The 25,322-nt window shown below is 35.7% G+C and overlaps 1 protein-coding gene across 1 annotated transcript in view; it reads right to left on the reverse strand.

Annotated features, from left to right (window-relative positions):
* The window catches only part of LOC131069535 (diaminopimelate decarboxylase 1, chloroplastic), a 36,953-nt gene extending 19,204 nt beyond the window's left edge, over window positions 1-17,749 (reverse strand). Inside the window, exon 1 of the mRNA XM_058005022.2 lies at window positions 17,072-17,749. Coding sequence (XP_057861005.2) covers window positions 17,072-17,592 — 521 coding nt within the window. The 5' untranslated portion in view covers window positions 17,593-17,749. The remainder of the gene's footprint in view (window positions 1-17,071) is intronic.
* Window positions 17,750-25,322: the final 7,573 nt, after the last annotated feature.

Below are 25,322 nucleotides of genomic sequence, written 5' to 3' on the forward strand. Positions count from 1 at the left end.
AAAATGTACTAGTGCCAATAAGGGAAGAGCCTTCTACTTCAAAAGGTAAAAGGGCATTAGAAGATATAGTTGAGATTCAAGATTCTCCTAAAAGGCAAAGGGCAGGAAAAGAGGTACAAACAAATGAGCCTTTCTACTCTCCATCTCAATCCCCAATCCATGTAGGGGATGAACATGTAGTAGCAGGAACAACTGCTGCAATTAGGAAGCCTTGGGGAAATTGCCCTTACTTATGAGGAGTTGCAAGAAGGAATGCCTGAGGAGCCGGCAAGTGCCCAAATGGACCTAACTGCAGAGGACTTCATAGGAAAAGAACTGGACCCTGTCATTAAGCAGGCCAGTGAAGAATTTTTGGCAGATGATAGCTTCATCAAAACAAGGTCCTTCTTGCAGTTTGTCTGGAGGAGAAATATAGGCCAGTTCAAGGCAAGATGTGAGAAAAGAAAAAATGAGAATCCTCACAAAGATGCATCTACAGTTGAAGCAGACATAAAGCAAGAAATGTTGATAGAATTTGGGAACATCACCCCAAAACAAGGGAGGAAAATGATTGCAGAAACAGGAGTTTTGATTCTCCTTGAATGGGATATAGCAGATGCGTTAGTACTTGAGGCCGTGAGGAAGGAGACAAAACCTCTGGAGGGAATAACTTACAGCAATGATCATGTTGCTTTAGTTATGTGGTCACTAAAGAGGGAAGAGAATAAAAAGAGGAAAGACACCTCAAAATCAAGCTATCTCGGAGGCATGATTGCGAAGAGGGTAAAAGACACAGGGGTAGTGGAGGCTGCTGGCGCAATCTTGGAATCAGCAAAATTCAACATGGCCGTGGCTGAGAAAGAGGCAAAAGAAAAGGCAGATCTCCAGGTCAAGCTGGAGGCAATCCCAAAAGCCTATAATGGAGCCCAAGCTGAAATAGCTCAAAGGGATAGTGTGATTGCCAAATTGAAGAATCAAATAGCAAGGCAGTATCATCAAGGTGAGTCTTCTACCTTGATGATTGCCTCTTCTCCAGCCAAACCTCCCTCTGCCAGTCCCATCATTGAGCTTCCCTTGTCCCCTGTAAACCCCGGTTTCCAATCCACTGAATCTATTCAAGATGAAATGGAGAAATTGAAGCAGGCTCAAGCTGTATTTGCTAATAAATATGAGGAAAAGATTAGGGGCACAATTTTGAAGTTTGCTGACACGGTAGGAGCTTCTATTGTATACATATATATGAAAAGAGTTGTAAGCATGTTGACTGATTTGAAGGAAGACAAGGCTACTCTGGAGCCAATTTTAAATAAGTGGATGGCAAGGGAAGCAGATTTGGAACTTATGTGTTCATCCTATGAAGAGGCAGAGGCTGATGCCAATATTAAATCCACATGTGAGTTGGTTAAAGGTATGTCTAGGTTAGCAGAAGGAAGAGCTGGTTTAGAGAGAAAGGCCAACCTGTAGAGAAAAGAATATGCTAACCAAAAGTTTGAACTATTTCCTGGAGGTTTTGTTAGTTCAAGTCAGTTGAAAGATGAAAAAGTATGGCTTGATGAGCTAGGACATAAATTGTCTCAACGGATAAATGAAGTCATCAATTCAGATGACACATCTTTATTTATTCGAACAATTGAAGAAATTGAAAAGATGAAGTCACACTATGGTTTTTTGGAGGCTGAAGTCAAGCAGTTAAGAAGCACCTGGAAAAGATTGAATAAATTGAAGAAGAAAATTATTAGTTACTCTTGGCCCAATGATGACGTGTTTCAGGGATGGAGAGACAAATATGTGGTGCAAGAAGCAGAGGATCAAGAATAATCAACTGATGTTGCAGCGTTGTAACAACCTTCAGGAAGTTAGGGATGAAGGTTATTTGTAACTTCTTTCAAAAGGGAATTATGGTAGTAACAAACTGTTCTTAGGAAAGTCCGAAGCTTGTTTGCATCCATATCATTATAAATGGATACCAGGACTATTGAAAGAATCATCACAAGAATTTGTAAAGAAATTCTGCCGAAATATATCTAAGGTTTTCTAGTTCTTTCAGAAATCACCTTAAGTTATGTAAGATTTTCAATATGAATATTAATATATAGATCAAAGCATTCTGAGCCTAAATCTTTGTTGTCTTCTGGTGTGCATTCATTGATTTACTGGTTTCTTTTAAATAATCTAGGGTTATTTGATTGAATAGGGTTTGCAAGGCAATCTTCCAGACATGTTTTAAGTTTTTCTCTCAAGGAGGGGAATTAAATATACGTGAGACCTTTCTGTTAGTAAACCAATTGTTTTCTGCTTGAATTTGATGACTGGGTTTAGAATAAAGAAAAGGCTTATATATATGTCAGGCATATATTAGGTTGATAAAGCCGAAGCAATGAAATGTATGTGAATGCTCACATTTGGAATTCTTGTTTAGTTTGGGCGACTCTGTAGCCTAGAATAGGCACTGATATCATTTATGGAGTTCTTCTATCTTCCTTGGGGTCAAGACTAAAAATGAATACATGTTTTCTCTTTAGTTTTCAGTATTATTGAGGTGATGAGGTTCACAGGTTTCTAACACTGGTTTACTGTGGATCTTATATTAAAATTGTGAAAGTATTCACGAAAGGTATACCCACCTAAGCTTATGACAAGCTTGAAGTGTAGAAGGTTTTGTATAAACCTTGTTATATGTTATTCTGGATTTTGATTTTCTTGTCATTCTCTCCACATGCAACAGAGACTTTAAATTTTATTACAGAGGGGATAGGGAAATCAAAATCTTGGTCTCAAACATGGAGCAAAATAGAGGTTTAAGGAATTTCGCTTTGGACCCTTTGGAAGGGTCAAGAGCGAAATTTGCATGCTTGGCTCAAATTCATCACTGCCTTCACCTCAATTCACTTCTTAAGGCAAGAATATATTGATCCCCCCTCAACCATGTCCTAGGAACAAAAACTTTGATTTGAACAAGGAGGAAATATGTGTTTTTAGGAGAATTCGCTCTGAACCCTTTGGAAGGGTCAGGAGCGAAATTCTTCCTAGGCCCAATTTCTTCATCCATTCATCCTTTCTTTGTCTTGAATTTAACTTACTACACCTCCTCCCATCCTCATCAAGTCAATTTGCTATCAAAACAAGGTTCATTTAGTACATTAGGCAAAAATGGAGAGTCTTTCTAGAAATTTCGCTTTGGACCCTTTGAGAGGGTCAAGAGCTTAGACAAATTTCACTTTGGACCCTTTGCAAGGGTCAGGAGTGAAATTTGCATTTTGACACCATTCATCTTCTTTTCAAATTTCCTTCCATCATCCTCAAGTGAATTCGCCCTCAATTTAGCCTAAAACAAGATCTTTTGGGTGCATTAGATGAAATAAGGAGTCCTCCTACGGATTTCGCTCTGGACCCTTTGGAAGGGTCAGGAGCTTAAAAAAACTTCGCTCTGGACCCTTTGGAAGGGTCAGGAGCAAAATTTGCACTCTTGGTCAACTCCCTAACTCATCCAAGGTCCAATGGCATTCTTCTAGGTTCCAAATCACTTTAAGTTGTTAATCTAGCCTTAATCACACAATAGGAACTAAGGGTTCGATCCAAACAAGGAGCAAATAGGTGTTTTAAGAAAATTCGTTCTTGTCCCTTTGGAAGGGTCAGGAGCGAAATTGGTGTTTTTGCCCAAATTCTCCATTTCCTCATGTTCCTAGTGTTTTTATCTTCTTCAAAGACGCCATGGGAGCAAGGTTTGTGATGCAAATTAGGACCAAGAAAGGAGATATAAGGAAATTCGATCTGGACCCTTTGGAAGGGTCAGGAGCGATTTGAGGAATTAGTCTTAGGTATCATCCAAACACTCAAACCTCTCCCTCGTTCATGTTGTTCTCACCTCAAGACATGCTAACAAACCACTTTAAGGAAGTACCTAGCTCAAAATGTTGGATTACAAGTACATCTTAACAATTTCGCTTAGGTACCTTTGGAAGGACAGGACCTATCTTTTTGCACAAATTCTCCTCATTTCCTTCAACTTTGTTCTTAGACTTGGCCTTTGGGTCCTTCCTTCATCTTAATCAAGTCCATTAGCCTTCAAGGTGATGTCAACTCAATGATTTTGATGACAAATTAGGCCTTTCTAAGGATTTCGCTCTGGACCCTTTAGTAGGGTCAAGAGCGAAATTGTGTTTTAGGCTCAATTTTTTGACCTTTTCTCCAAACTTCCATGTCTACGTTTGTCCAAGGCATCTCCAAGGGTGAACTCAAGCTTATTTCCCCCAAACCCATGCCTTAGGATGAAGGTTTTGTTCAAAATAGGAATCAAAAGGGAGCTAAGGAAGATTTCACTTTGGACCCTTTGAGAGGGTCAGGAGCGAAATTTGCTTTTTGGCTCAAATTCCTCATCACTTGCTTGACTAAATGCCCTATGTCTTAAAGGCAAGGCCACCCTTGGATTTTCACTTAGACTCATGGCAAGGTACAAAGATCCCTCTATTCCCAATCAAGACTTGACAAGCTCCCAGGCCTAACCAAGAGGAAACTTTTAAGAGAGACCATGACCTGGACCACCTACTGACCAATTTGAACCTAAGCATACCATCCTATCCTAATGAGCCCCCTGGCGACCCTTCAATGCAAAGACTAATAGCCAAGAACCTAAAAGACCAAGAAAACTAACCCCAGAAAGCAAAAAAGTAGGGGTCCCCATTTGCAATGGGGCGATGAGTGAATACGTCACAACAGAAAAGAACAGCAAGGCATTGCCAAATTTCCCATTTCTTTCATGAGGACAGCGTTTCTAAAATCAATTAATGTCTTCAGGAAAACTTAGACCACCAAATACATGTGTATTTTGTAAGTTCCAGCCAACATGTTTGTGGCAAATGTGGGCAGTGGTGCAAGTAGGAATCAACAATGTAGCAAAATATGTTGCTACAAGAACACTATAATGGATAGACATCCTAGCATTTTTGTACTCCTTGCTTGGCCCATTGCACTGTCTAACCTGGAACATATTTGAAAATTGGAATGAGTCAAAGCAATTAGTAAGTAGGGCATAATAACTGCAAATACATCTACAATTATACTTGAATCCTCTCTTAAGTGACAAACTTCACAAAGGAGCAGGTCCAACCTGGCATAACCCATTTTGCCACTACATTCATCACATTGCTTTAAAAAAGGGATTTTGTAAGTAATAAGCCGAGTAGACCTACCAAGAGATCAAAGGTTTCTTCAAAAAGGGTCTCCCTTGGAATATTACTAGAGATTAAATTTGCTCTCCAAGAGATGTGTGCTCTGGAGACTCTTGTAAAAACATATCCCAATTTTGATTTTTCTACAACACACCAACTTGAAAGGAATTTTTATCTTTGTTATCTCTTTCCCACTTATTGTCTTCTTGCATGGGGATAAGATGCACATCTTGCTAAACCTATTTGCCACAACAAATAAATAGTCCTCACATTCTTCCATGTTGGTAACTCAACCACAAAATCCATGGACACCCTTCCCCATGGTCTAATAGACGCCAAAAGAGGTGTATACATTCCTCCTTTTCACATCTCGGATTCACAAGTGCAGCAGCAGCACTTGCATTGTCTAATAAATTTTGCTACTTCTACTTGCATCGAAGGCAAAAATATACATACTTTTGCAAATGAGCCACAATTTTGCCAGGACCAAATGAACCACCACTTTGGAGGTATATGCATCCCATAAGTAGAAGATGTGCCTTTGGCACACATAGTTTGCCCGGCCTACAAAGTAACCCTTACTTGAGGTAGAAGTCCTCACCTTCTTTTCCATCTCCTTTCTCTCAAAATTGTTTGTACTCGTCCCAAAAACTCTAGTCTTTCCCATACCCCTCTTCATAGACTTCTGCAGCAAATGGCTCCAACTGCATGACCATAGCTAAAGCTGATATGAGCTTTGCAATGGATGGTCTAAATAACATGCAGGCCACTACATTTAAAGTTTCCTTCTTACATTTGATCACCAAACCAAACTGTTGGAAGAAATCTACCCATTTGTAATGTCCTTCCTTCTGCAACTTATTTTGAGCCTACAAATACTATAAAGATTTGTGGTCCATGTGAACAACTTTTCCCTTGCCAACTACATAGTGTCTCCATTTCTTGAATGCCTAGACTAAAGCATATAGCTCCTTCTACCTCACTGCTTAAGTAAAGACCTTTGAATGGTAGCATCCCTGTCTCCAATAGAATACTCACAAGCATTTGTCTCAACCTCAAAGGGCAGCTACAAATTAGGTGGGGTTAGCGCTAGAGCATTGCAAATGTTATCCCTCAATGTTTCAATAGCCTTATCATGTACATCATTCCAACAAAATTAGTTACCTAATGCTGCAATTGAATGTAGAGGGGCAGCTATGGAAGAGAAAGTTGGAAAGAACTTATGCATATATTGTGTAACATAAAAATTATTTCACAACTTGTGTAATGCAGTAAACTTGCCATAATGTGGGAAGCAAGTTGTTCCCTTTTCTATCCTTGTCCACATTGCCATATCAGTTTCAAAAGAAAACAAGTAAACCATAGGTATCACTTGTCTTTTCTTACCTTTGCACAATATGTTTGATTGGGTTATATTGATGAAGAGAAGAGGTAGAGTGGAGATCTATACATTCTTAATGTTGTTGTTTGTAACTAGTTCAAAAATTAATTATAAAGCAAAAATCAAATTGCCCAAGGCAACATTTGATTTTTGCTAACTAGGGTTGGGCCCGCCCTTACTTGTTTCCACACCCAAAGGTAGCGTGGGCATTCAAACTAACACTGGCGCCAAATTCAATATAGGGCCGACCCTATATAATATAAGGTGGAAGCATTCAAATATATATACATTGGCGTGGAAATCAAATTTGAAGTTGGCACCAATTACTTATTGGGCCGACCCAATAAGTCAGCAAGCACCATATATATATGGTGTCATTTGTAGTGCATAATATAAGTTTTTCAAGCAAGCAATTCAGCTCCAAAAGATTGATGCGAACTCTACCTTTGCCCTATGGTGCGAAATTCTCCAGTCGTACAATGCGAACCTTCTCAGCTATTATGTGCAATCAGTATATGAAGAATCTAAGCCAACTTGGTGTGAACTATCCCTGCTGTTAGGAGCAATCCGTGCCTGAAGAATCTGATCCATTGTATGTGAAGAACTGATGCTATATAGACTAAAGGCGAATCCCATTCATGGGCATAATCCTAGATGCAAATACCTCCATTAAAGAGTGCAGACTTCATCATCAAAAGGTGCAGACCTGTGTACTTCATATTGATATTGAAGACAGGTTATCAAAGCTCTGAGACATCATATCAGACCTGGAGCATATCTAAAGAAGAAGGATGTTTTGGTGCAGTCTTGGTCAAGCTTGTGTGCTGACCTAGTAATCAGATTAGAACAAACAGATTGCTGTTTATTCATCATCATTAGCATTAAAGGGATAAGTATTGTAATCTATCCAATTGGTGACAATCAGATCTGAGGATCATTCTTTGCTGGGTTTTTCCTCCAAGAGGGAGGTTTCCCAAGGTAACTCGTGTTTTGTGTTATATTGTTTATGCATTTCATTTAGACTATGTTTGTTTAATTGTTCAGCTAACCTTCATGTTAATATCAAAGATACAATTCTGATTTTTGTTCTTACTGTTAATCTGAGACCTAAAATCCAACATGGTATCAGAGCTAAGGTCATACTAACATTCAGATTTCAGTAAAGTTTTTTTTGTTTTTCAGATTCAGATGATAGCAGGGTTGAAGAGAGACTTGATGGGGCACTCAACTTTGCCTCTCGAAAGGTTCGTACTATTTTCACCCTTAAGGAGAATATTTTACTAAAGGTTGGGAATCAAGTTGAAGAGTAAGGGAATTGGCAAGTCCACATCATGGGTATGCAGGATTCAAGAGATGCCTTCAAGAAAGGCTCACTTCTCTTGAACATTTGCTTTGATGTACTTTGCTATTATGACCCTAGTTGGGGTCCTATCTAAAGATAAGGTCATTCTAACTTATTTTCTTTCACATTAAGAGTATTATTGAGGGTTTGCATATGTAATTTTCCTTGTGATAAGTATTCTTGTCCAAACCCTAGATTGATATATTTTTCATGATCCTTAACCCCTGATGTGATATGATCGAATATTGACAATGGTTAAAGTCTTTTAAATGATAGACTTATTTTGCTTCTAGATATGCAACATCTATTATTGGACCTAGGTGTTGCTGGACATAAATTGCAAATCTTCTCTTGTTCCATTATTGTTGTCTTGTGCTCCTAATGTCATAGAAAGGCTTCTTTCGATTGGCCTTGATCATTTCTTCACCTTGGCAAGGTATGTCAATTATTGTTGAATAGTACTTCTCTAGACAATGATTTATCTATACATGAGAGCAACATATCATTGTTAATTAGTTATGATGATGTGTTGATAGTTGAAGTTAGTCTATGTGCAGTAAAATAACATATGCAGTAAAAGATGAATGATTCAATACAATAGTGGTTTCTTCTTCTTTATTCATATGCTTGTGATTTTGAGATGCCTCAGGTTGAGGTAAGCATTTCACTTGATAGTTTTGGGCCTCTTCCATCCTAGCTGAATATAATTAGGTTCTTGCCCGGCTAAGTATGAAGACCTTGTTCTACTTGATATTATATGTACATGATCAACCATATTGTGATTAATCTATAAGACTCTTTTAGGTTTGGCTATTCGGATATTGACTAAGTTATATATTAGCCTCATCCATCTCTCAGGGTCAAAGGTGAAGGTTATTTAATTAAAAAAAAAAAATTCCTTGGTAAGGTTGATTCTGACAGTTTATGACTCGAGTTGTAATTGATCTCTTCTAAGTTCAAGTTATATTCTTTAGGAAAATTAAAATTCCACTCGTGATATCAATACAATCAGGATGAAACTCATAACTACATTTTTGTAGTAATATTAGTATCTCTTAATCCATGAATCTTTGTATGTGTTTGATACTTCACAGGTTGCTATGCCTCTTTGCTAAGATAAAGGTGGCCTCTCAGTCTTCAGAGGTTCTTAGGGTTAAGAATGTTGGAGGATTGCCAATCAATGAAAGAGATAAGCTTTCTTTGTGTTTGATGATTTCTCTTCAAGATAGTTCTTGCTTCAAAGTTTCAGAGAGAGCTTGAAAAAGGTATGAAAGCCTATACAAACCTTCAACTCATTTACTTACTAAAGAAGATGTCCAAAGGTACGCCATAGGTCCTTTCACAGAATGTGAAAATAAGAGAAAAGCAAATTAGCATCTTCAGTTTTATATGATGTCTGATTCTTTTGTTAATTCTCATATTTGGTTAAGGATTAAGAGGGAGTCCTAGGATTCCCACAATCCTCAATGAATACCTGGTATAAAAGAATTAACAATCATTTATTAAGCATAGGGTTTTGTAATATATTGTGAATTCTTATTTCTGATGTGGATGAATTAAGAATCTAAAATCTAATGCTTTACTTTCTAGGGTTAGAAGTATGTCCAGGATCTAACCAAGTATTCTAAGTCAAGTATACTATTGATATTTGATGGATTGTAAACATTTATGTAAACTAACTTAGAGAAGTTGAGGATGTCTGCAGCTAAGTCTGATTTACAGATCCATCTGAAGACAAGCAGTTGATTGGTGGGTTCTTCAGCTAATTCATGATCAAGGTTGTGTATGTTGTTCTTGCCAAGCATACCCTGAAGTATTTTTTGTTAAGCACAGATGATTGTGAGTTGAAGCTGTTATCACCTAGAGTATTGGACAAGAAGTGACACAAATAGGAAAGACACTTCAAACACCTTGTTCCAGCTTGGAAACTCTATGACCTATTAGGACTACAGTAAACAGTCCTCAGTTGTACTGAGTATTGCCGAAGCTGAATTCATTGGAGCATGAACTGTATCAAGGAAACTGTGTGGCTTTTCAAATTCTTGTTGAATTGTTTCTTATAATTATTTATTATCAAAGTTGTATAGTGATACCTGACAATTCAGTGTCTTATGACAGGTCAATCCTGTGTTGCAGATGTTCTCACCAAGTCTTTTGAAGCTTGAATACTTCATAAGATAGACTTGGAGCTATGGAGAACACTACCTTGGTTGAGAAGAAGTCTCAACCTCAGTGATGCATTGTGTTGCATCAACCACCCTTTGTGGGCTATGTAAGGTGGATCCAATCTATGCTTGTGTGCTAGATGGAATCTCATCCTATGCTTGTGTGTTGGATGAAAGATGTGCTAGATCCACTCTATGCTTGTGTGCTAGATGGAATCTCATCCTATGCTTGTGTGCTGGATGAAAGATGTGCTAGATCCACTCTATGCGTGTGTGGCAGATGAAACTTCATCCTATGCTTGTGTGCTGGATGGAAGGTGTGCTAGATGGAAGATTATGTTTATTCCCTTCTTTGCTTGTGTGCAAGATTATGAATTTCTAATGTTATACTCTTCTCTGGGAGAAGATTGAGGTAAAGGTATTACATTCTTCTCTAGGTGAAGATTAAAGGAGAATACTGTGTGCAAGATGTAAATAAAGAAGATTAAAATGGAAGTTCTCCTTCATCCTTAGCAGACAATTAATGGCAATGCAAGATGAATACTATGGGTTATTATTCGTGATGTTATTTCTGGCTACTTGTTGTAATCCTCTCTAAAAGAGTGTTGACTAAGTTCAGAATACAAGATATAGATTGCATGTATTACTTAGGGCCGGGCCCTAATCATGTAACTTGGTTGTAAGATTATTTTTCTCCCTAGTTAAGAGGGAGTGTTGTTTGTAACTAGTTCGAAAATTAATTATAAAGCAAAAATCAAATTGCCCAAGGCAACATTTGATTTTTGCTAAATAGGGTTGGGCCCGCCCTTACTTGTATCCACACCCAAAGGTAGCGTGGGCATTCAAACTAACACTAGAGCCAAATTCAATATAGGGCCGACCCTATATAATATAAGGTGGAAGCATTCAAATATAGATACATTAGCGTGGAAATCAAATTTGAAGTTGGCGCCAATTACTTATTGGGCCGACCCAATAAGTCAGCAAGCACCATATATATATGGTGTCATTTGGAGTGCATAATATAAGTTTTTCAAGCAAGCAATTCAGCTCCAAAAGATTGATGCGAACTCTACCTTTGCCCTATGGTGCGAAATTCTCCAGTCATACAGTGCGAACCTTCTCAGCTATTATGTGCAATCAGTATATGAAGAATCTGAGCCAACTTGGTGTGAACTATCCCTGCTGTTAGGAGCAATCCGTGCCTGAAGAATCTGATCCATTGTATGTGAAGAACTGATGCTATATAGACTAAAGGCGAATCCCATTCATGGGCATAATCCTAGATGCAAATACCTCCATTAAAGAGTGCAGACTTCATCATCAAAAGGTGCAGACCTGTGTACTTCATATTGATATTGAAGACAGGTTATCAAAGCTCTGAGACATCATATCAGACCTGGAGCAGATCTAAAGAAGAAGGCTGTTTTGGTGCAGTCTTGGTCAAGCTTGTGTGCTGACCTAGTAATCAGATTAGAACAAACAGATTGCTGTTTGTTCATCATCATTAGCATTAAAGGGATAAGTATTGTAATCTATCCAATTGGTGACAATCAGATCTGAAGATCATTCTTTGCTGGGTTTTTCCTCCAAGAGGGAGGTTTCCCAGGGTAACTCGTGTTTTGTGTTATATTGTTTATGCATTTCATTTAGACTATGTTTGTTTAATTGTTCAGCTAACCTTCATGTTAATATAAGTTGTCAAAGATACAATTCTGATTTTTGTTCTTACTGTTAATCTGAGACCTAAAATCCAACAAATGTTGTAATACTTATTCTATTGAAATTTACATAGCATGTCATGGCATTGTATGGCATCAGATATGGATTCTCTCTCTTGTACCACAATGTTGCACGGTTCAAAAATTAAAAGAATCTAGAAGATCAAAGTTATATTATCACACTCGTAATATCTACTGAGAGTTAGCAACATTTATTCTATTGGAATTTACATGGCATGTCATAGCAGCATTGCATAGCATCAGACATGGAGTCTCTCTCTCTCTTGTTCCACAATGTTGCACTATCTGAAAATTTAACGAATCTAGAGAAACAAAGTTTTCTCTTCTCACACTTATAATCTCTACTAACAATTTGCAACCAAGAACCTTTCCTTCTTCAATGAATTATCATTTCTTCTCAATATTATGTCCATTATGGATTTTAAAAATTGTGAACATAATACACAAGGGTATTCAGTTTTGAACCCAGATAAGAGAAGGATGAGAAAGAAACAAGCAAAATGAGAGATAATTTTGAGAAGAATTCTAACTATTACCTTTGCAGCTGCAATCGTTCATGGTAATAAAGATTTTAATCCCTCAAGAATTGGATCACTGACTTTTAAGATGATCTTCAATTTTCTATGCTCAAGTCTATTTGACGCCGTGGGAAGATTTTCCAAGCATTTCATCAGATTAAATCCTTTGATGAAACTTTATTAATTTTAGGACTGAATAGCTGCAAGCACAAGTTCCAACTTCCAAATCATTGTACTACGGCTGGGACTTGTATTCTTGGTAGAATGTTGAGAATCAAGATACATGAAATATAACCACAATAACTTTCCTAAATGATGAATTACTTATAATTTGACTCTATCATCTTAGAAATTGTGGTCAAAGTGAAACATAAAACAAGAAACATAGCAACACTGCTCTTCCTAAGTTGCACAAACAAGAAATACACACACCCACGCACACAGAGACATTCAGATAGGCACGTATACATACACACATGCACACACACATTCAGACAGATACACATGCACACCCACCCACATACAAACACGCACGTGCACACCACACACCCATACATACTTGCACACCTACCGACCCCACTCTAAACATACAAACGCACTTACATGCATGCTTGTCCAACCCAAACACACATAGAGTCGGCCCCTGCACCCCCTGCACATGCACACACAAGCCCAAGTGCACCTACACACGCACATACAAGCCCAAGTGCACCTACACACGCACATACAAGCCCAAGTGCACCTACGCATGCGCACAAGCACCCACATCCATGGACGACATACTTCCATGCCTGCCCTACTCCATGCACACACACATATGCATACTTACACCTACGCCTGTTCCACCCACTCTACTGTTGAGGATGTGAAGTCCAAGTCATGACTATTCCTTTCTTCTTCTCCCTATCTCTTCATATTCTAAGAGTTAAACATTTGTATATAGGAATGAGTGCAGATCATGTGTGATGTATCTGATAACTGTGAATTAAGACATTGCCCTACTTGAGAGTGGACATAACCTTTATGATGAACCACTATAAATCTTGTCTTTCATGTCTTGATCATGTTTATGTTTTTCATATCTGATTCTGTCTTTATTTTATTTGCTCTTATTGAATTAACAATTGGTATCAGAGCTTGGTAAGAGCCAAGCAGAGCAGATATGGAAGATGATTGGGTGCTGCATCCTGGAGCTAGGTGTTTTTATGTAGTAATGAATCGCGTTGAAGTGGGAGTTGTTCATCCAACTTTAGATTCACCTATGTGTGAAATTTTGGCTGCTCGAAAGAGGCTTTTGGATCGTTTAGATGATGTCGCTGATTCAATTATTGATGAATTCCTTAGAATGTTGGAATTTGACAATGACATGGACCAGATACCAAAAATGAAAGGTGTTGTGGCTGCCAAGGTTGAAAGAGACGCAAACTTAACAGCATGTGTTTTGGAAAATGACGGAAAAGACATCCGGTGATCCACCTATGTGCATCGTGTACATCGGTGGGTTGAAGAAAGAGGGAAGATCCAAAGGGATCATGAGCAATTACGAGGAAGGTCAAAATCCAAACCTAGAGATGGTGGTTGCTAGTATTGTGGCAAGCAAAGCCACATCAAAAAGAATTGTTGGAATTATAAGAAAACAATAGATCAGCCAAATGAAGAAAAGGATTAAACTGAAGAAGAGGATGTTGGATTTGTTTCTTTCTCTACTCTTGATGCAGCTGTGGCATGTATTGGAAGAGGCTTCCAAGGAATATTACCTGGCGGTAGTGAAGAGAGCAACCCCATTGAGAAAAAGCCCAGAGTGGTTGTGGATGGGCAGTTGAAGAGTCGCAAGGAGTTGGAGGTCTGTGATGTAAGCCTCCACAATGGCGGCCTCAATTTCGTGCCCCTCCACAACAAGGACAGCAGTTTTTCGTCAAAGGCCATGAGGATGTGGATTTGCCAACAAATTGCCCAGTTTCTCTTGGGAGCAGATATCTTGTGAAAATGTATGATGATAGCTGTGGCGGTCTGCGAAGCCCATGTATGGACGTGCGGTTGCTTATGCTGGAGACCAAACGCTGAACCAGTGAAGATGAGTTTTTTAAAGGCTCTAGAGGTGGAGAGATCGAAGATTATGAAGAGCAAGAAATGCTCAATGACTTTTTTCAGAAACAGAAGTGTGTTGTAATTGTTTGGGTCTGTCGTCAGTTAAGAGTGATCACACAGTGGATAGGTTTTCAGGTAATAATGGGGTAATTGTTCTTGCTGCTACAAATCAACCAAATGTTTTAGATTCAGCAATTCTACATCCAGCGAATTTTGATCGGCAAATATCCAAGAAAATTGACAATGTACCTGCCCATGCTGTTGCAGCTTCTAAGAAAGGTGACGGTAGAGATAAACATGTATTAAGGCAGCCACCCAGAAATAACAGGAATGCAATAACAACGCTGCTATTCTGGCTGGCCAGGGTGGAAGGGCAGCAATTTCTGCCAAAGGAATTGGTGACTCAATTGATAGCTTTGCGGCTGGGGAGATTTTGAGTCAACATGTAAAGCCAAGAAAGGTTGAGAACAAAGATGCACGGCAAGAACTCAATGGCGATTCTACAAAACCTTGGGGATATGGCGGCCTTGATATTCTAAGTAACGACATCGTGCAGGCGGTCATGGATGGAGGGGACATGCTTCAGTGGTGTAAGCTTCAGGTCTTGGAGATGGAGAAAATGATCCCTTGTTTTGAATTTAATGTTGCAATACAAGACTTATTGCAAGGGAAAGATGTTATTTCTAGAATTGGCATTGTAAATAGCCAGGCACTGAAGGTCACTGTGGGTTTGGAAGACGAGATATGGGTTTTAAGTCAGATTGGCAAGATGGAAGTTGAAGCAATCAGACAAGTCAGGCACAAAAAACTTGTTCGTCTAAATGGGTATTGTGTTGAAGGTACACACAGAAAGATCAGGTTCTTCAAGTATGATGAAGGGGGTGTTATTGACAAAGAGGATAGCTCGAATGAAGACGTGGTCAAGGCTATTCACATGGACGACCGAATTCCAAAGACATGTGATAAGATTGTGAAGAGGGTGTCTTCTAGAGCATTTGACATACAAAGGCAGTTAAAACAGCGCATGGAATCTAGTAGCTATGACAATTTGGAGGCAAATCCAAGGAGGGAGGACTCAAAGCATGTTTATGTGCTTGCTCAAGGGGAGAATCATTTATGGACAATGAAAACTCAGAGAGCTCGTAGTGAGGTGGAGACATGCAGGGCAAGAGCGGATGCTGCCTCTATAACGGCTGAGCAGAGCTGCGCTCTTTTGGAACAAAAATATCACTTGCTTTCTGGACAGTTTACGCAGTTGGAGAACAAGAAAGAAGCGAAGATGTTGTCTGGACCAGTGGTGAATGCATATCCTCTATCGAAGGAGCCCGAGATGGAGAAAGATACTTCTGTTGCTGACAGGCTCGCCAGAATGAAAATCAATTACATGAAAGAAGGCATGCGGACGAGTGTTGAAGCTATCCTTCTGGTGTAGAAGCACAAACATCCTCATATACTGCTGCTGCAAATTGGAAACACTCTCTGTAAGCTTCCTGGAGAACGAATGAAGCCTGGTGATAATGAAATTGAAGGGTTGAAGCGGAAACTGTCAAGTACACTTGCTGCAAATTCAAGCGCCCTCAGCCAGACTGGCAGATTGGGAAGTGTGTTGTTATATGGTGGAGACCTAATTTTGAGACACTGATGTATCCTTATTGTCTGCCACATATAACAAAACCTGGTTATACTGGAATTGACTGCTCCACTGCTAACTGTAGCAAGCAGTGCGGCCTGCATGATGGTGTTTGTGATAATGTTTTTGTTTGGCACTCTGTTACTGTATATGAATGGGCTGATCGAACTGTTGATCTAATGAAAGAGGAAGGTGTCAATGTCTTTATAATGCAACGGCTCATTGCTATTGATGGAAAAGTCACAACTGATAAGTGCTACCCTGCGAGACATACGGATGTTGTGTATGTGTTCAAGGGTTCTTCTGTGGATGGAATATACTTTGAATCTGGAGAGAGTGGTGTTCCTGACTGTAAATTAATGGGTGAGTTTGTGCCTGGTAAAATAGTAAGAGAAGATGTTCAGCTGTTGATTTTATTGAGTCTGATAGAATTTGGAGAAGACTCATACGAAGTGTTGCTGAACAGTCTTTGGTGAAGTTAAAATCTTCTCTGGGGCTGTTACAATGTGACGTTCAAAGATGAAATACAGGGGGTATCATTGTTCGTGGTTGTATGGGTTGGATTTCTTATATTCAAAAAGTTAAACATTTGTATATAAGAATGAGTACAGATCATGTGTGATGTATCTGATAACTGTGAATTAAGATATTGCGCTGCTTGAGAGTGAACGTAGCCTCTATGGTGAACCACTATAAATCTTGTGTTTTATCTCTTGATCTTGTTTATTTTTTTCATATCTGATTCTATCTTCCTTTTATTTGCTCTTATTTAATTAACATCTGCACGCACACACATGGAGACATAAATACAGACACACATACATACCCCACAGAAATACATCGACACACAAGACACATACATACACCCACAGAGAAACATACACACGCAGAGACACATACACAGAGAAACACATACATACATATTAACTTCAAATTGTCTGTCTGCAAATTCTCTTTGACTATATTAATTATATTTGTGATAAACCAGAAACATTCCTTTTTCTAAATCAAAATCAAAAGCAGAGCCGGCATTGGAGTAAATGCATAGAACAGCCAACCTAGAAGGGTCAAAGCCTGCATGAAGGGCCAATCTTAGCTCATTTCCGCTGACAACAACTGCTCCAGAGCCAAGCTTCCTCAAGTGCTGTAAGATCTTCAAGTTATTATTAGCTTTAATTGCATAGCCAATGATGGAATCCAAGCCCTGCAAAGCAATCTCATAAGCCTCGTAATTTCTAGAGATCTGAGGTTTACTGTAAAGATAGAAGGGCCTGCGCTCCATCCTATCGAGCACGTCCTGCAATCTCACGTCCTCGCAGTACATAAAGCCGTCCCTCCTTTTCGTGAAGCAGTGCTTAAGACTAGATGATGATGATACGGTTTCAGTCGCCGCTGCGAGGCATTGCTTAAGGCTACCTTTTAACATGTTTCCCGCATGACGTCGCGGTATCGTAACGATGGAGCCGAACAATGCTTTAGAATTTCCCAGGGGTTTTGCAAGGGTTTTGACGGAATAGAAGACATTACTACTTGTACCTTTAAGATTGCAAGATGGTGGAGCTGCCATTGTGGCCGCCATTGCTGTGACTGAGTCTGCTCTGCACCTTACTACGTCGCTATTTCGTCACGCAAAATATGTAGCCACTTTAGGGTTTAAAGATTGAACTCACACTGTTTTGTTTTTAGACTTTTAAAAGCTGTGACAAAATAAACTTTCCAAAACCTCCATTGAACTCACACTGTTTTGTTTTTAGACTTTTAAAAGCTGTGACAAAATAAATTTCCATAACCCCTATCCTGGAATTTGACAGGCTAAATGGCCGTTTTTTGCACTTTTAAATCGTATTTGACAGCTTAAAAAACTAGTAGAATTAATACATTTACATGCTATTTTTCTCTAAATTCGTATAAATGACACTTCAAATTATAAATAAATCATAAAAAAAATAATAGATAATATATATCATAGAATATTATAATTTATAATATTTTTATATATTAGTTTAGAATGTTTAGGATGTAACTGTTTCTAATTTTATAATATTTTAATATTATTTTTAAAAATAGTTTTATTTTTTCATATGAATTTAGAAACTTGTTATAATTGAAAGGATAGAATATAATTGATAAAGTATTTTAATATGACTTTTTACAATATATTATATTTTTTATATATGAATTTAGAAATTTAGTCAATTTAATTTTTTAAATATATTTAATAAGATTGTTATAGAAACTTGTCATAATATATATAATTTTAAATTTTAATGTTTATTATAACTAAATTGGTAATTATTAATTGATTATCATTTAATGTTAATATGTAATATATATTATTGTATTAATTTAGAAACTTATTTAGTAAATTTAAGATTTTTGCATATATTACTAATTTATCATTATTTTCATATATATTAGTAATTAGTGTATTAATTGAGAAACTTATTTAGTAAATTTAAGATTTTTGCATATATTACTAATTTATCATTATTTTCATATATATTAGTAATTAGTGTATTAATTGAGAAACTTATTTAGTAAATTTAAGATTTTTGCATATATTACTAATTTATCATTATTTTCATATATATTAGTAATTAGAGTATTAATTGAGAAACTTATTTAGTAAATTTAAGATTTTTGCATATATTACTAATTTATCATTATTTTCTGATGAAGACAATGATTTTCATTTCTTCCGAAGAAAGATGTGCATTGCATTTTGGTGTGGCTTCAAATGAAAGGCATTGAAATGACAGATAACATTTTTTTTTAAATGTCAAATGAAAGGCATTGAAATGACTAAACCGTCATCAAAAATTCATATGGCAGGTAGGGGTGACCATCAAATTCCAGGCCTGCTACCTACCACCCCTGCACATCAAAACAAAATTCTTAAACGCCTATAGGGACTGAGTTTGAATCTTCACAATATAAATTATTATATTTATATAAAAGATGTCAACAAATATCATTATAAAGGCAGGAATTTTATTATTATTATAATTTTATTTTAAAAATAACATAATATTTTAAAATATTTTAAACTATTAAAATTTTAAAATATTTAACATTTGGAAAAATGAACAAATCAATATATTTACTATAAAAATCAATTAAAAAGAGTACAAATAATGAACAAAAAATATTAGTACAAATATTTATTTCTATAATCTAAGAAGTTAAGGACACCAAACTGTCACGGTTTTACAAGTTTATCCATCTTTATACAATATATATGCAATCTATAAGATCCAATAATTGTTGGAGATGTAAGAGCCATATTGAATTGATCAATTGATAAGATATTGGATCAATTATGCATATCCATTGAGATTATTTGAAATCTTTGGAAACATTTTTAAGAAGAAAGATATACATGCAATTTTTTTTTTTTTCAAATGATATAAAACCTAGAGTTTTACAATTGAATCTAATAAAACCTTTATTTCAAATGAATAATTGAACTTCTATGTTCTCATGGCAATTCACTTAACCCTATGTTCATCATTATAAGTTGTTTCTTTCATTTTAAGTTTAAATATGTATATTTGAAAGGGGCTTTTTGTATAATGTCTTCAAACTTGACATCATCTTGTTCTTCATACTTCAATATGCTTAATTCTTTTGTCACAACACCCATAATTTCTTCTCTCACTTCTTCAAAAGTAGTAACCCAAGTCAAAGCAATATGGTCTTGTACTTGACATTAAAGCTTATATCTATAATCACATTTGAGGATAGTCTTATCGCATCTTTCACAATACCAATTGTCATTTTTATTTGTTCACCTCTTTTTTTGCATTGTGTAACTTCAATTTTTTAGGGGCAAGCAATGTAAGTAAAATTGTCCACTTTTATGAAGATAAGGTAGAATGATCATAATCCAATCAAGTTTAGTAGATCTACCAATTCTTTCATTCTTAATCTGTGCCACAATTTTCAACATTCTATCTTGTGTAATGGATGAGATTTTGTTTGTTATAGAATAAGAAGCAAGATCCTTCCCTTTCGTATCAAACCAGGATCTCAATTGATGATTAACTTTGAAAGATTCAAATTTATACAAATTTAGGTTGTGGTGATTATTTCCACAAACTTTTCCATTGAAAATCACTAATTTGTTTAGCCTTTACAGCAAGAATGGGAAAGTTTCTAAATTGCATAGTTCTTAGAGTTGTTCGCCTTCCTTATCATAGAAACCACCCCAAATTGTTGAGTCAACTCTATATAACTTGACATATCTTGCAATTGAAGAGTTCTTTTCAAAGTCTATGTGGCATTCTTTTTTAATATTATATTTGATGGATTGGTTGATAAAATGCACCATTGATATCAACTATAGAATTGGTTTCCATGTACTCAACTTCACTTATTGGTCCAAAATTGAAATGCTACTTCGATATCAAACTACCCTCATCCAAACACAACTCAACTATAGAATTATTTTATAAGAAAAATTCTCAATCGTTCTTTAAATGGTTGAAATCATTGTGTGCAGGTTTGAGGCTCCCTTTTGAGGTTGTAAACACTCTCCCAATTTTTATGCGATCATAGAATTGATCAACAATGGTATTAAAACATGTTACTCTTATTTCACCACCAATCAAAGTCAACTAGTTCAAAATAAATAAATAAATAAATTCCATGTCCTTTTGTTTTGTTAAAATGGCAAAGTTGACCCTTTGTAGCAACTCAAATCTTTACTGCTTATCTACCCTAGTAATGATTCAATGCTACAATGTGGGTGATTCTCATAGTAGCTCCATTTCCTACAACAATTTGGTGACCATATGGATTAGGAGGAGGATTCATGTTCGAGTCATCGTAACATAGACAAAATATCAGTCCATATATTACCATTAAGGAAAAGAAATAACCATAGAAAAAGGTAAAATAAGTTTGAAAGTAGCTTTCAACGTATAATTTAATGCAAAAAGAAGGTTTACATTCTTTGGATAAGGAATATTGATTGGTCGGAATTTTATCAAACTTCTTCAATTATATTTATGAGTGTTCATACTTGTGATATCCTAGATTGTAATAGAAAGGCATAGCCTAGAACTATTTGGAGAGAGTAATTTTTCAACTAGCTAATTAGTGCTTATCACCATTCATTGTGTATCATGTAGTTTTTAGAGAATCGCTGACATAACTACGACCTATGATGAGTAAGCAAGTGCCTACCACTAAACCACATCATTTTAATATAATTTTTTTTAAACTTATCTCTAATGAATGGAAACATATTTGTTCTAGATTTAACATGAAAGAGGTGATCTTAGACTCCCCCATTAGGCTTGATGTTTAAATAACCCCTCCTTTTGGGTATTAACAGCACTAACAATTATAGTGTCATGTCTTTGTGATCTTCTCTAATTTGTGGTTGTCATTTGTTTTTCTCTTAAAGTTTACAAGATATTTAAAACAATGACATGTATATTATTGAAATTGCATTCCCCAATGGTGACATCTTCATTGTGACACTCTTCAACTCCCAATCGTCGTTTCATGTTTCTTTTAATTTACATATTTAATATTGTGATATATGTACATTAAAGAGATTTCATTTCTCTGCATGATATAAAAAAATTATTAAAAAAATAAATTAAAAATCCTCTATTGTGTTCCTTAATAACCAATTTTCAAACATTAATGACCAAATTCTTGATTAATTACAACTATAACTATACATAACAAAGCAAATAAGTACAACCCATGTTCAAAAGAGGTTGATAGAATTTTATCATGTGCCCTAAGTCAAACATCTTGAAAACCCTAACTAATTTGAGATTCATTTGCCAAAATTTAAAACCATATGTTTTGACATGGTTAAATGGTTTCAGTTAGTCAATTAGCATGCTTCCTCGTTAATAGACCCTTTGTTTAACCCATGGAATATCTCTTATAGAGTAGATAATCAAATAGATTTGACTTATAATCTATCCATTTTTTTATCATATTAAAAAACAATTATCATAAGTCAATCATAAAAGAAATCCACAATTTCACATTTTAAAAATTAACACGAGTATTGGCAATCCCCCCTCCACACAAGACCTAAAAAAGAGTGAAACATGATTTAAAAGTGGTGTTGTATGTACCTTTGAAGGCATGGTGGAGTTTAATGTCATCCTTGTTGGAAAATAAAATGATATGGCAAAAATCATTATGGAGTGTTACAACTATGGAAGGACACAAACACCTTTGCTACTTCGAATAGGTCAGGATTTTCAACACATAAAAGATACGTATGGTTGAATAGTACATGCTTAATGCAAAGATGATATTCTTAATACCTTTGTTATGGTGTCAATTTCCTCAGTATGCTAAGATCCAATTTTCTTCCACTGAAATGTGATAAAACAATAACACTAGCACCAATTCAGGTGTAATGGTTATGCCGATAGTGAGGCATACTTTGAGTTGCATATTAGAGGGTTGAAGAGTCGCAAGAAATGAATATTAGCATTGTTAGAAGTAAATGTTTACAATAAGTGATTTGAGCTTGGCATATAAAATAAAATTGAGTATGAATGGATGTATGGTTCGAAACCCAAATTTCCATCATGCATAAGTCTTATTGCATTCATACCTAATGGTCTAGTCATTCTTTAGGGAGCTTGAATAGTCATACAAAAACTAAATTGGGTGTAAGTTACTTGTTGGTCAAGATTGATGATAATTTGTACTAATTTCTTTGAATGCTAGATAATTGATGATGTCTAATATATAATCATTTTAAAACTTTCTATTAAACTCTTCTAAACTCAAAATTATTTTTTATTTAACATAGTAATTACATTGCTATACTAATTTATTTGAAAACAATTCTTCTTAATATTTTTGATAGATTATAAATTATATTTTACATTTAAACTCTTATCATAAATATTTTTAATTAATATTAGAAAGTTGACCTAAAGTGAAATCATACCATTTTTAACAAGAATACAATAATGTAGACCCAAATAAATAAATAATCTTTACTATCCATAATTAAGAAAATGTTTTTTGTGTACTCATAAATGTCATTTTTTTATCCTATAATTTTTAAACGATTTTAACTTAGAACAAGTTAACAAACATTGATTTTTATATGTACTTCATTTTGGGGATTTTTGGCAAGTCAACGAATTTCATGAATTGCAGTTAAACCATACACACAACTCCACTTTAGGGATTTCTTCCTAATATTTCGTACGGTACATAATTTGGTAGTTTGTGGACTATTTTGAATGGAAACAACAAATTACATTGCATTGTTTTTTTTAAATCAACATGAAATCACAAATTCCCCAAAGAGAACTAGATTGTGAAGAAATTGGTGATACAAATCTAAGGTTTGCTAGGATGGACAATTGAGATCAAAGGATTAAAGATCCCGAACAAAATTATTGTGCAAAGAAGATCATCTTTTAATGAGTTGGATAAAGCAATTACGATTTGTCACATTGAAATACCTAGAATTTGTAGGGGAATGCATGTAGAATTCTAATGAGACCACAATGAATATTGAAATAGATGACATAGTATGTGTTGACTTGACAAAAAGAACAATCCAAAAAGCATTTAAGATTTTAAATCGGCTAAGGAATAATAGAAGGAAACTTGTTAACAAGAAAAGGCTTGTACACCAACGTAATGGTGGAAATACTCAGCCTATATTGATTTATGATCTACAAACAATGAATATATGAAATCATAACTTCATTTTTTAAATTAACGTTTAACATAATTTTCAAGTGTGAAACAAAGAGTACAGAATTGGACGCCAATAATAGTGAAGACATTTACACCTACTGCTATATATATTTTAATAAAATCATTTATTGAACTTTCTAAATCGATCTACCAAAATTGTAATTCCCACGTAATTTTGACATGAAAGGGTACAAAAACCCTTTTTTTACATACAACTATTTATAAGAATTTTTTAATGGCGTTTTACCGCTATGTATTTAATCTTGATATTTAAGTAGGGTAGTTGGTGGAACCATTATGCAATGTCCGAAAAAGTGAAGTGAACCCCTCGAACATATCTTGCAATGAAGTTGGACCAATAAGTGCTTATGTATCTAATTAAGGAACTTCAATGACAAGTCATTTAGTTGGTCATCTCTAGGTAGGTGATATCATGGTATGAAGGAGAGGTATTTCGTTAGATGGCTCTACACAAGGTTAACATATTCAATCTCCTTTGATATTAATTGAATAGGTGGTTTACGTATAGTCTAATTACCTAGAACTAAACCATCATCTTCGAAAAACCTCAAGATTGAGACATTAAATTTCAACAAAACAATTCAAAAGAAATTTAACTTGATCAAGGATTACCCAAGTTCAATTAAACCTTTATCTCTAACCTATGAATCTGTGACTCGACTATTTAAGACTCCAAGAACAAATTAATTTAATATCCTTCTTCCCACGGTTTTTTTTTTTAATATTTAATCTCAATCTCAAATATTTAATCAATTCTTTATATATTGCATACCATTAGTATACCTTCCTATTTGTTTATTTATTTAAATGCTCAATTATTTATTTACTATCTGTTTACTTACTTCCTATTTATCTATTTTTAATCATTTTTTTTAATTTAGTAAAAGAAATTTTATCAATAAAAAAGAAGAAGAATAAAGGGAACCATTTAAGGTCTAGCAATGAATCTAGAAACAAGGCAAGAATAGATGGATATAGTGTAATTCTTACTATTATTATAGTAAGAGGGAAAAATTATTCCTTAAGGGATTATATGATTATAAAGTAAGGCTTCTTTTGTTTTATCTTATTTTAAGGGCATGTGTACCTTAGGTCTAATGCCACCATTTCACTTATAAAAACAAGAGATCCATTTGCATCAAGTTCCTATCACAATGTTTTTTTAAAGTTGCAAAATCTGCACAAGGTTTGAGAGAGCTTTTGAAAACTCTTGAGCTCTGTTGTTAGGAGGCTGGGATGCAAGTGAACACCAACAAGCCCAAATTCATGATCTTTTCTTTGAAAAAGAAGAATAAGCGAATCAAGTTTATCTTCGAGGGAAACCCCTCGAAGGTAGTGGTGGAATAGAAATACCTAGGAATTGATTTTTACAATATGTTCAGTTGGGAGACATGTAGATCAAAGAGGATCCAAGGGGGATGGAGAGCTTTATACCTTCTTCAAAATAGATGTAAGAAAGTAGAGTTGTGGGATTGGAGGACTAAGAAAACCCTTTCCAGTTTGTTAGTGGTGTCAATTATCCTTTATAGGTGTGAAGTTTGGGGGAATAGTACATCAAACCACAAATGGCAACAAATAGAAAGA

Source organism: Cryptomeria japonica, chromosome 2 (assembly GCF_030272615.1).
Source record: "Cryptomeria japonica chromosome 2, Sugi_1.0, whole genome shotgun sequence".
Classification (NCBI taxonomy): Eukaryota; Viridiplantae; Streptophyta; class Pinopsida; order Cupressales; family Cupressaceae; genus Cryptomeria; species Cryptomeria japonica.